General features: G+C 35.0%; 1 protein-coding gene across 1 annotated transcript in view; it reads right to left on the bottom strand.

The window, feature by feature from the left end:
- CWC22 (CWC22 spliceosome associated protein) overlaps positions 1-13,710 on the bottom strand; it is a 63,627-nt gene that overhangs the window by 4,917 nt on the left and 45,000 nt on the right. Inside the window, exons 13-19 of the mRNA XM_007461220.1 lie at positions 13,533-13,614; positions 10,089-10,149; positions 6,066-6,143; positions 5,288-5,440; positions 2,996-3,123; positions 1,186-1,287; positions 872-1,092 (exon numbers count right to left, since the gene is read on the bottom strand). Of these exons, the coding sequence (XP_007461282.1) occupies positions 872-1,092; positions 1,186-1,287; positions 2,996-3,123; positions 5,288-5,440; positions 6,066-6,143; positions 10,089-10,149; positions 13,533-13,614 (825 nt within the window). The remainder of the gene's footprint in view (positions 1-871; positions 1,093-1,185; positions 1,288-2,995; positions 3,124-5,287; positions 5,441-6,065; positions 6,144-10,088; positions 10,150-13,532; positions 13,615-13,710) is intronic.

Raw genomic sequence — 13,710 nt, forward strand, 5'->3', positions numbered from 1 at the left:
TATATATATATATATATATATATATATATATATATGTATGTCACCAAAAGCAAAAGATATGAGCATTCATGGCAACACTACTTATAAATTTAAATTTCCACTGAGTAAAAAGTATAAATGTTAAACATACTGTGGAATATCTGCGTAGTGAAAAACTATACAGCAATGAGAATGAATGAACTATAACTAAATGCAATAGTATGGACGTATCTCACAAACATAAAGTTGAAAGATAAACCAAACATAAAGAAGTTCATAATATATAATTCTAAAGTTAAAAGCAGGCAAAACTAATTTATAGAATTACAAATCAGAACAGGAGCTGCCATGAGGCAGTGGATGGGAGGAGTGGTAGTAAGTACAAGAGGGAAAAAGGAAGATTTCTGGGGTACTGGTCATTCTCGTTCTGGGTCCTGGCTACACGGATGTGGCCTGTTTATGAAAATTTATACAGCTGTTCACTTAAAATGTGTGCACTGAATGTGTGGTATGTGTCAATTACTAATATAAAGCTTCACTATTAAAAGTAAAAAATTAAATTTTCTTTAAAATATAACCATCAGGAAAGCTCCTGTAAACTAGATTACAGACATTATGAATGGCATTTCAGTCAGCACTCAAATAAATATTTGCCAATGGAATATCTTCATTTCGTTGAAGAGGATTCCAAAAGATAATCTTAGCATTATAAACGCTGAATTCAGTATAGACTGCAACAGTGATAGATGATCATTTATATTATTAACTGTGGCTTGTAAACAACTGAACTCTAAAATAAATAAGCAATCAAATTATTCTCTTCCCTTGTAAACACCACCAGCAATACACTTGTTAGAAAAGAGCACGATCAACTATATATCAGTTTCAGTACCTGAGGCTGAGCTCTGACTACTGGCGGATGAAGAAGCGCTTTCTCCACTAGAAGACTCTGAACTGTTGTCGCTGCTGTCCGAATCAGAGGCAGAGGAGTCAGACTCAGAGGAGGAGGACTCAGAGGAGGAAGAGGAGGGGGGGGATTTATTTGGCTCAACATCTGGTTTTTGTGCCACGATGACCTTTGGTATATTTTTGAGATGCTCACGCAATTCATCCCTAATTAGAAACATAATCTCTGTTAGATTCTGCCTTGAAGGCAACTGTGAAATAATTCTGTAAATTGAATAAAATTCTGGTAATAATTCTTACGTTAAACCTCCAAGACCTATAGAAGTAAAGAAGTTGATGGCAAACCGAGTGTTTCTTGGGTTATCTCGGGGTAATAATCCTTCAAAGAATGGCTGCAGAGTTCTAAAAAAGAAAAAGAAAAATGAACAAAAGAGGACAGATTGCTTAAATATAAAAAGGCAAAATCCTTATATAGTCATTTTTCAGATTTTCTATATATTAAATTAGTAAATGAAATACAAGCAAGTAATTTAAAAATCATTTATCTGGTCAGGCTGTATGCTATCTAAATGAGTATGGTCAAGTCATAATTTACTAAAATTAATTTCTAGAGATTTCCCTGGCAGTCCAGTGGTTAGCACTCAGCGCTTTCACTGTCATGGGCCCTGGTTGGGGAACTAAGATCCCACAAGCCGTGAGGAGCGGTCACACACAAAAAATTAAATTGATTTCTAGAATTATACAGGAGGAGGTTTTTAAAAAACTTTCTTATACACACACAACACTCAGAATAGATATATGTATATAACACATATAAACCTACATATACATATGTATATTTATTATATGTGAGTGTATGTACAGAAAAGTAAAAAACAAAACAAAACAACCCTCCTCTGTTGTACATGCAAACACGCCTGTATACACAGCACTGTGGAAGGTACTGGAGGAGGGGAAGAGCAGTCAACAAAAGAGAAATCAAGGATGAAGACTGTAGGAATCACTGTTTCTAGGGAGGGGGGAAAATAGAGAAACATTAACAATATAATGTGGTTTTGGATATGTGGTTTTGAGTGCTACATTCAACGCACTAAGCTGCAGAGTTAGGAAAAACCATTCTTCATAGAAAAAGGTAACTTAATGTAAGAGGAACGATTAATACGAGTTTGCTGGATAGAACAAGAGAAGGAATTCCCAGCTCTGGAAACAGGTAAGGAGGCATGAATGAGCCAGACTTGCTTAACCAGCTGGGCAGCGTTGGTGCAGTGCAGCCACAGTGTGGCTTGCTGGGGAGGGAGTATGTGAGCCTGGCAAAGTAGATAAGGACCAATAAGTAAGTATACGAAGCTAAGAGAAGTGGATGGATCCGCCCAGAGCATGCAGAATCCAGGACAGACCTTTAGCGAACACCGGAGAGGCAGGCTGAAGAGGAGAGAGAGGCTGGGGGGAGCAAGGCAGAATGAGAAGAAAGTGAGCTCATGAGCAAGTGGTCAACGGTGTAACCACGAGGTCACGAGGCATGAGGACTGAGAAAGACTGCGGGACTCGGCAGGTGGTCACTGAAAAAAATCTGAAAGGATTTCAGGAGTGTGAATGGAGTAGAAGCCAATGTGCATGGCAATGGGCCATCTGAATACATAGGAAGTAAGGAAACTGGGACAGGGATTCCATAATAGTCCTGGAACAAAGCCCTAGTTCAGTATAATAATTTCAACAGTTACAGGACTGATATTCACTGGTATATGTTCACAATCATCCACTGATAATAAAAAAATTATCATTCTTTGGCTCAATATTAGAGTAAAAATGAAAATGAAACTACAAATACTCATTACTGGGAAACTCCAGTGAGCATGCAAAAAAAATTTTGTATGTTCTAAGTAAACTAAAAGAGGCGTTAATTCTGCATTTTCTCTACTTGAACTAATCGATCGTTAAAAGTTTCACGTTGTCCTGTGCCACACAGAGCATCAGAATCAGAGCAGTGTAACGGACAAAGAATGTCCTAAGGACTTAACTTGTATTTTTACAACTAAGGGTGAACTTACGGCTGCTAAAGTAGGGGAAAACCTCCGAGGGCAGAATAAAGAGTGCTTAATAATAAACTTACTCATCCTTTAATCTTCCATTAAGTTTAGGAAGACCCATGTATTCACACAGTTCTTGGAAAAATATTTTCACAAAAATTCTACTGGATGATGTAGTGGTTTCTTCACTCAGCTTTATGCATTCAAGAACCTGAAAATTAAAATTAGAAAACGATAATTTTATCTTGGTGTTCAAAAGATGAGACAAAGTGACCAATATCTGTAACTTTTAGTGTCCCTTGAAATTAACGATTTGCTCTCATCTGCAGTTAGAATTCTCTCTAAATATCTTCCCTTATGCTGATACGCATTATTACTTGGGAAAGTTTAAGACTGCTTCTCTTTACAAATTTCCAAAATGTTAAGATGCTACAGAAATAGAGTTCATTCTCCTTCCTGAGTAATGTGTTTTTTATAGCAGGGAGGAATATTGTCTTGAGCATATAATGCTAAGATTACTAGCTCCTAAAACTCACTCATCAAAACATGGGTGTATGAGGGTTTGGGGCAAAATGCCACTTCAAATGCCACATCAAGCTAGCTTTGTCCAGAAGTAGAGTACACAAGACGAGTAAAGACGAAGAGTGATGGCTTGTTCTGAATAGTTAAGACTGGGCTTACTGAAGCTCACAGAGAGAAATTTTAGGGTAAATAAAAATAAAAGCAACCTCCAGTTTTTTATGGATGTGTTCCAGGAGCTCACTTATTTCGATTGTTTAAAACTTTGATTTCATTTTCCCAGAGAAGGGAGTAAAAACAAAGTAAAAGTTATGATTAGCCTGCTGAGTTAGCTTATAAATGCCTATTAAAGTAGCTGGACACACTTAGTACTTAAAGTATTACAAAACTCTATCCAACATTTATAAGCTCAATGATGCTGCTTCATTCTACCACTGGGTTGTGGTATTCTATAATATGATCCTCTGTTTTCTTCCTTCTCGGATATAATTTCTTCCCGATTTTTCAGTTCCTTCAGCCTAACCTACTACTTTGTATTTTGCTTATTACCTTGGGCATCTTACCTCTTCTGTTATATGGTACTAAGCTTCTTGAAAGCAGGGACCATATACAATTCATTTTGGATGCCCAGTGTCTCTTTCTGGGCACAGAGTTGGTGACTAAACAAATGGCTGTTGAATGAATAGTAATTGTACAATTAAGTGCCAGCTTAATGAATGCAGTTCAAATTTCAACCAAGTGTACATTTCCCCATCAAGAGTATCTTTCCTTGTTCTAACTATGACTACAGAACCTCATCCCTATCACTTACCCAACTTCAATGCCTGCTAAGAAAAATACATCTTGCCAGAACAGTCATTTCTCTCATGTCCTTACCAGAGGAACTACTGACAGTTACTCTGTCAGGAAACAGGCAGTAACTCAGAGGCTCATATGCCACCAAACTATTGGTGTACGTGAATATGAGTGTGCACACACGTGTGTACACAGAGAAGATGAAAATCTACATTTTCTCTGAAAACACTCCTAGCCATCACTATCAGAAAGCACTGTAATGTTTGGACTGTTAATATCATCCAGGATGGTATTTCTTACACTCACACATTATTTACTTAGCTTTTCTATTTTAAAAATAATTAATTAATTAATCAACTGATTTATTTTTGGTTGCATTGGGTCTTCGTTCTTGTGTGCAGGCTTTCTCTAGTTGCGGCGAGCGGGGGTTACTCTTCGTTGCGGTGCGCGGGCTTCTCACTGAGGTGGCTTCTCTTGTTGCGGAGCATGGACCCTAGGCGTGCGGGCTTTAGCAGTTGTGGCATGCGGGCTCAGTAGCTGTGGAGCACAGGCTTGATTGCTCAGCGGCATGTGGGACCTTCCTGGACCAGGGATCAAACCTGTGTCCCCTGCATTGGCAGGCGGATTCTTAACCACTGCAGCACCAGGGGAGTCCCTACTTAGTTTTTTGATCCCATGTTATATGAACACAACCTCAAAGATTGCCATTATAGTAAAAGTTTGCTCCACATTTCTTTTTTTTTTTTTGCGGTACGCAGTCCTCTCACTGTTGTGGCCTCTCCCGTTGCGGAGCACAGGCTCCGGACGCGCAGGCTCAGCGGCCATGGCTCACGGGCCTAGCCACTCCGCGGCATGTGGGATCTTCCTGGACCGGGGCACGAACCCATGTCCCCTGCATCGGCAGGCGGACTCTCAGCCACTGCGCCACCAGGGAAGCCCTCCATATTTCACTTTAAAGTACATTTCCTACATAGTCAAAGTATGGCTATGCTATACTTAATATCTATTTCATAATAACAGGGGATTAGGAAAGAAGTACAAATAGTGACCTATCTACTTACGCTCCATGGAAGTGAATCGGTGTATAAGAGGTGAGCAAACATCTTAGCAACATTTCTCAATTTGTTTGTTTCCAAGCGATGGATGGTATCATATTGTTCTTTGAATATACTTTCAAAGGATTCCATGTATTCTTTTTTTAGCATGCAAAATCGCTAATAAATTAAAAATAAAAATGTCAATACCATTGAGCATATTAAATACTAATTTTATTCAATCAAAAGTTAATAAATATTTGTATATCATATCACTCAATCTTCTTGTGCTGTATAATGGGATGCTCAAAAAAGAAGTTAATATATATCACCCCTATCTACCTGGGATTTATATGCTAAAACAAAGTTATACATGTAGCTGACCACAGACACACACATTTGTATAAGATAAATATACTTCTCTGTGGGTTGAGTTTGGACTCAAAAAATTATTTTAGCTCATGCTTTATTTGTGCTGCCTGAGCATGTACTTGATTTCAGAAACTGCTGTGAAATTTTGAAAAGACAGCATTTAACTCTCCTCTTTGGGAAATTTTACAAAGCATGTGGAATTTCTCAAAGTTCTGGAAGAGTAATACGTAACGTTAAGGCACTACAAAAATGAAGTGGGAAAGGAGGAAGCTGCAGAGAGTGGGAAACCTGTGGAAGGGAAGAACAATTTGCTTTCAGCAAAGATATATTAGACCAGGAAACAAAACAGACACATTAATTCACAATACTCATGTTAAGAATTACCCTTGTGATTTCATCAAAATCCAACAAGAAAAATGAGGTTGGAACTCACCCCAGCTAATAAGCCAAAAAATTTCTCATATGTCCTTTGTTGGGCACAGCAGTCAAGTATCATGTTGCACAGTTCTTTCTATTTGGAGAACAACTACATTAATGATTCAAAACATGGTGAATCCATGCTATATGATAATTTATCAATATGATAGAGACAGCCTGAATTTTTAAATAAGGTTTTAAAAACACAAAACTGTGAACTTTAGTTGTGAAGACAAAACAAAAAATTCAATCTATTCAAGCCTATAGTTTTTTAAAGTCTTCTGTTTGCCTGACAGAAATTCCATAGTCATTTATGCTAATTAGATTGATTATAAAATTCTAAATTCATATAAGTAAGAACCACTTCATGAAAACCTAGTATAGGAAACAGATACATCAAAAAGAGACTGAATATACTGTATTCTAAAAAGATTCTACACAGAAGTCTTTTAAATATAGATCACCAATATGACATGTAACAATTCAGTTATACATCTTCCAAAGATTTAAACCCAATTATCAAGGAATATATTTTGTTAGTATGGAAAAGGCAGAACATGGTGAGTCTTTACAGAAGCATACATGGGCACAGCTTCAATGTTAATGTAAATGACCCTCTGGCTGATAAAGAAGAAAATATATTTAAAAGAGCAACAACAAAAAAAGACCTTTGTGGCTAAGTTTTTTAGCCTCAAAATAAATGTTATACATATAGATCTGTCAATAGATGAATCTCTATAAATAGATGGAATCATTTCATAACTGCTATAATAACACACTGTCCAATCAGTTATTTATGGGCCTTGAAAACTCCTCTGTGAAAATTCTGTTGAACTAAGAAATGAAAGAATAAATCCAGGATCAGGAAATATCATCATCACAAATGACCTATAACAAATAAATATTATTTACTAATTCCTGAAATAACCTTAAAGAAATATGTGTTGATTATAGAAATTTCATAAATGAAGAAACTCAGGAAATGTGGACAAATCAATGGAGACAAAATGAAAAAAGGCATAACCCTACCCCTAACCCTGAGCACTGCTGCAAAATTAACTAAATATATTTCTCAACAAAACATTTCTTATCAGAAAGTTTAAAATTAGTTTTTTTAAATACAGTAACTGCAATGTATTTGCTTTCCATAAACAGAAACCAAGCCTATAAAACATAATGTATACATTTCAGTTCATTTTTACTTTAATTTTACCTTTATATCTTCAATTAAGAATTTTGACACTTTTGTCATTTGATAACATTTTGTAACATTTTGTCACTTGATATAATAATTACTAAGATACAACCTAAGCAATTATTGTAAATTACTTAAAAAATGAGGTCAATATGCATTTACTGCAAATATCTATGTGCAAGAGGAAGCAAGGGGACCCTGAAGAAGCACAGAACAGACACTCTAAAACTGTGCTGTCCAGTATGGTAGGCCCTAGCAACACATAGCTATTTAAATTTAAATTGCTTAACATTACATCAAATTTTAGTTTCTCAGTCACACTTTAAGTACTCAAAAGCGACATGTGACGAGTATAGTGGCCACTGTACTGAACAGTGCAGAATATGAATATTTTCATCACTGCAGAAAGTTCTATTGGACAGTGCTGTTCTAGAAGCTGATAATTCACTTATAAAACTATCTACTCAAAGGCCTCCCTTCACAATATAGGATTATTTTTAGATGTAATTATATAACTAGATTATTATAATTTTTTAAAAAATTAGTCACGAGTTGCCTCAATTAAAATGTTTATAAATGTCTAAGTTCTGAAGAGATGTACTTGTCAAAATTTAATATAGTATTAAAAACTTAAATGAGGCTTTTCTGAGTTCTGCCATATAATGTTAATTTGATATATTAAAATGCATTTTCAACTTCTTCTACCAACACTGTATTTTACAATAACCTAACAGGTAATCAGGTTTTAAACAATATAACATGGTAATATGCTGATAGCATTGCTAATAAAGTCAGCACTACCTGAAAAACAAATTACTTTCTTCCTTAGACTAAGTGCAATTACAAGAGTTATTCCCTGTGGCATAAAATAATTAAATACTTTAACATTTTAATTAAATATCATAGTGATTTTAGGAGAGTCTTTTGAGTGCACGAAAATAGATGCACTAAGACACTCTTCCAAATGTTATCTAAATATGTTGAAGTTAAGTTCTAGAACAACTATCCTCTGGATTAATATTAATAAAATTTATGACTTAATTGTATTCCTCAAATAATGTGACAAGATCATACTATAACTTCAGTTTCAATTATAATTTTAAAGGTTAATTCACTAATTTATTCCCTTCCAATGACAACACATCAAGTGAACCATAATACAAATAGGTACACTATTATTAATATACCAATAAATAAACTTTAAGAGGGAAAAAATAATTTTTTAAATTTGAAAATAATAATCTCTTTTCAAAATTCCATACCATGGCATTTCAAGAACTAATCTATATTCTTGAACAAAGGCTGGGAAACTTTTTCTGTAAAAAGCCAGACAGTAGGGCTTCTCTGGTGGTGCAGTGGTTGAGAGTCCACCTGCAGATGCACGGGACACGGGTTCGTGCCCCAGTCCGGGAAAAATCCCACATGCCGTGGAGCGGCTAGGCCCGTGAGCCATGGCCGCTGAGCCTGCATGTCCAGAGCCTGTGCTCCGCAATGGGAGAGGCCACAACAGTGAGAGGACTGCATACCGCAAAAAAAAAAGCCAGACAGTAGGGCTTCTCTGGTGGGGCAGTGGTTGAGAGTCCACCTGCATATGCACGGGACACGGGTTCGTGCCCCAGTCCGGGAAAAATCCCACATGCCGTGGAGCGGCTAGGCCCGTGAGCCATGGCCGCTGAGCCTGCATGTCCAGAGCCTGTGCTCCGCAATGGGAGAGGCCACAACAGTGAGAGGACTGCATACCGCAAAAAAAAAAGCCAGACAGTAAATATTTTAGGCTTTAGTGGCCATATAGTCTCTGTTGCAACTAGTCAATTCTGCTGCTATAGGGCAAAAGCAGCCATACACAATACATCAACCAATGGGCACAGCTGCACTCCAATAAAACTTTATTTACAAAAATAGGCAGTGAGCCTGGGCCACAGTGTGCCCATCCCTGTAACAGAACATATTTAAAGCCTTAAGACAAAGGACTTCCACTTAAAGTTAACTTAGCTCAGATAGTCAAGAAGATCTTTTAGAAGAACTAGAAACCAAACAGCCTAGTAGAGCTGATACATTCACTCTACACCTGTCTACTCCATGTAAAGGAAGGTTTGAAAAACAAAACCTTGAAAGCCTTGGCTCAGGTTCCAAGGATCTAAAATCCAGATGGACAGGGAATAATATACATAAGAATATAACTAGAAAAAAACACCCATCTAGTCTTTATTATCCTTGGTATTAGGGTTCCATGATACTTTGAATACTGAAGTATACTAACTAGTTATAAGACTAACGGGCTAAGAGGGGGCTAAAATGTACTTTACGGACAGCTGAATCCCTGACACCTTGCAGAGTGCCTGACATACAATATATGCTGAATACATTTTGTTAAATGAATTAATGCATGAAAAAAATGGTACAGATTCTTCTGTATGCAATTAAAGTAATGTAACAACATGTATGGTGATCTTCACAACTTCTATGACAAAAGAATGTTTTAGTGCATAAAGTAGACGAACCAGGTAATTCATTAGAGAACAAACTTCCTATTGTATTTAAGCCACCATTTGATTTATAGGCAACCACTGAGAAATTTGTATAAAGTGTGGTGGTTCAGAGAGACTTCCTCCTTTTCCCAAAGCCAAATCAAACAGCCAATTTAAGTCACTGGAATGAGTAGCATATATGAAGCACCTCGGAACTCCTAAGTTTTGAGTTACTTTAAAATTTTAGAAAACCTACATTTAAAAAAATGAGTATTCAGTACTGAGTTACTGTTTCAATTCATGAAACCTATTAACTGTCTTAACCATTTTTATAACCAGTATATATTTCCTAATAGAAAAAAAAGTATTAACTTACTGTTTGACCCTCAGGAAACTCCATTTTCAGCAATTTGTGAGCACACTCTTCAAAATCTAAACTGTAGAGATAAAATGGTCACAATAATTAGGTTAAAAACCTGCAGCATATTTAAACTGTAGCACTCTTTCATATATAAAAATCTTACCTTAATAATTGTTTTAAATATTTTTTTACTATAATTTCATATTACTGTATTGTATATATAAAAAAGACATAGTTCTTAACGCTGCAAAGAATGAAGTACTGATACATACTACAGTATAAAATGGATGGACTTTGACTTATGCTAAGTGAAAGAAATCAGACATAAAGACCACATACAGTATAATTCCATTTATATACAATGTCCAGAATGTGCAAATCCATAGACACAGAAAGCAAGCAAATTTTTATTACACTGCTAAATATTTTCACTTCTCCTGATCCAAGTCAGGTAGAGGTAAAAGATGTTCCAGGAGCCCAGCATGACATCCAGTGCTTAATCACCACCTTTACAAGTTATCTTGATTCATACACAAACAAAGGGCTTCTATTGTACATTATATAAAAACTAAGTATAAAAATAGTACATAACCAAAATCACTTACAAAGAAAAAAATGTTTTTATACAACACTTATATAAATTACATGAAAAATATCTTCAACATGCTTCACTTAAGAGAATTATCAAACTCAGTGTGAACTTGATTCAGGAATAATGCTAATATCTTTGGATAATAGCAGTATAAAATAATCACCCACTGAAATATAATTATGAATTTAGTTTTACACTTCATCTCTATTCCTCAGCTTCTGTTACTGATTGGGTTTCATAAACACAAAAGGGGTAATAATTCAAGATGGCAGAATGGAATTTCAAAAAAACTAAAAAGAAAAAAATAAATCTATCAAGAAAGAGCTTTCATAACAGATAATATTAAACAATATCTAGCCCTAAGATTAAAACAGTTGACTGGAGTTGATAAATTTCAATAATATAGCAATACCAAAAAGTACTTTAAAAGATGTGATATTTTCTAGTTTTTATTAAAAAAAAAAAAGAATTAGTACTCAGGAAGAAAATCCTGTAAGTTCTGAAAAACAAGTCAAGTAGGTCATGGAAATTTTTACAACTTTCCTTTTATCTAGTAAGTGAAGAATAAGGGAGAAGGTATGACAGTCTATTTCCCTTGTTCCTGTTTTACTTTAAAAGTATTTGGTGACTCCTTACCATGACTGTTTTGAAGCTGCACTAAAAGTAAATATTAAATGAATTAAATTTGCTTGATATTTTAAACCAAATGAATTCCAGGTTTAACACAAATTAATAGTGACTGAGGGAAGGGGAAAGAAAAAAGACTTTACACGATGCCAGTTTTCAAGCCGTGCTTACAAATGGTTTGTTGATGTCTCCAATTTAAGAAACTTCAAATTGTTGAGGACATTAAAGTCCCATCTCCCTCTGATGCTACAGCTTCAACATCACTTAAAAGCAAGAACAACCAGGAAAGTCTAATTTTTAATAGCAAAGCTAGTTGTGTTGTTTTATGTTTCCATAAATAAAAGAAGACTGTTTAAGGAGCCAGAACATTAAGAAGATCAGAGTACTGTTGAGGTCAGTCAACAAGTGTAAAAGGAAAGAAAGTAAAAAAATAAAATCCCCAAATAGTTCAGTTGCCAGAACTTGGTTCTGTTCAGAAGATTTCCAAAAGTGAACAGTTTATATAAATAATCCAACCTCCTCTCAAGATAACCAGTGGTGTTATGTTAATGTATTATTTCTAGAATCTGCCTTCCTATTTGTATACTTAAGATAATGCTATCAGCATGGTATTATATAGTCTATATTATTAGTTTTTATCCCCACCTAACAATAAATCAGACCACTTGCCCACTTCAGTACCAATGTTCCATTAACCTAATTTTCAATGGTGGTATAAATTGAACATTTTGATGATTATACCGGGCAATAAGATTTTCTCTCTCTCTCTCCCCCTCTTTTTGCTTTGAACAATTCTGTGTATAATTCTGTCAATATGTATTTCTTTAAGAAACATAATGAAAAAGAAGGGTCAAATGGCAATCAAACTAAGCCACTGACTCATGCTACCAAAAGGCTTTCCATAAAGAATGCACCAATTTTAATTTCCACCAGTAATCTTTCCGTGTATCTAACTGAACTCATCATTACTACTAAGTACTGTTACTTTAAAAAGATAAAAGTAAACCACTTTAGCTGTTTTAATGACCAACATTACTTATTCATCTAGAATAATATTTGTTTCGTAACTTTTTTACATTTTATAATCCCATTACATGAGTCTCCCAACCAAGTCCTTTAAACACCTTTTTATCAAAGTTGTGTTTACTTCCTAAAATTATTTTTACTAGGCATTTAGGGGCTGAGACTCTTAACAAATAACACATAAGACAGTACTTATTGTACTGTTACTAGAATTGGTGCCGCTATATAATAGTGGCTGTCACTTGTCTAATGTTTTAGTTTTTCAAATCTTTTTGTGTGATTCAGAGGTTATCAAGGTTAGATCGCTTAAAAAACAGTTTCTTTTAAATAATAATTCAAAGAGCTCCACTGTGACTCTTCAAAGTTAGCGTTAATAGCAATATTAAAGCAGTGAATCTGCTCTTTACAACTGATTACTATTGAATTTCTAAAAAAAGGACAAATAAAAGGTCAAACTCTAAGAATAGCTACTTAAAACAAAAATTTCTCACTTTTAAGTTTGTATAAAAAAACATTTAATAGGTTTTCCTTTCATGTGAAAGGCAAAGAAACATGTAAGGGTAAACCAAAAAAATTTCTTAGCAATGTTTTGCTGTTTAACATTTCTCTTTTTGAAGACGAATCTAAGCCAAAAAGTTTTCAGACAGATTGAAAACAAGACGACTCCTACTTATGAATCATTTTTGCTATTACATCATACTAAATGGAAATATACAAAACCTAGTAACAAAACAAAACAGAAAATATTCCTTCTCCACTGTAAAATATACACGGTGCCCACTAAATCAATAGGCTGATTACCATCTGAAACAACAGATGTACTAAGAATTTAATATTTTCATTTATTTCTCTTTAAAACCAAAGTCACTGCCTTCAAAGGGAATAGGTTGTTTTCATGACATCATAGTAGTTCTTGCTTAACATTACTTCAAAGGGTCCTTAAAACCTTTCTAATTCCTACTTCCATTCATATTCATTTCCATTTGCACAAGTCAAGTGTCCAAACGTCATCATAAGAGTGTTTCTCTGCTTAGAGCCAGAGTTAGAAACCAAATAAAAAAAAATAAAACATTAAACTTCCACTACACAATTAAATACTGTGCTAACTCTGTAATGTAGAATTGTTTTCAGGTTATTAGTGATATTTAAACATAAAATCCCATCTGCTTGCCCATCCCCTGTCAAAAATAAGGATGAACTGACCTACAGTACCTTACCTTGACTGAATAGCAAGATAAATTGTACGACGAAATGAGACTAGATTAATTTCTGTTTTGTCATGAATAGTCACCGTTTGTCCTGAAATTAAACATAACAAAATTATAAAACTACACAAATAAATGTGAACTGAAAATGTATCCCTGTATAATATTTTCATAATCTATTTAGAATCTA

Source organism: Lipotes vexillifer, unplaced genomic scaffold (genome assembly GCF_000442215.2).
Source record: "Lipotes vexillifer unplaced genomic scaffold, Lipotes_vexillifer_v1.1 scaffold57, whole genome shotgun sequence".
In the NCBI taxonomy this organism is placed as follows: Eukaryota; Metazoa; Chordata; class Mammalia; order Artiodactyla; family Lipotidae; genus Lipotes; species Lipotes vexillifer.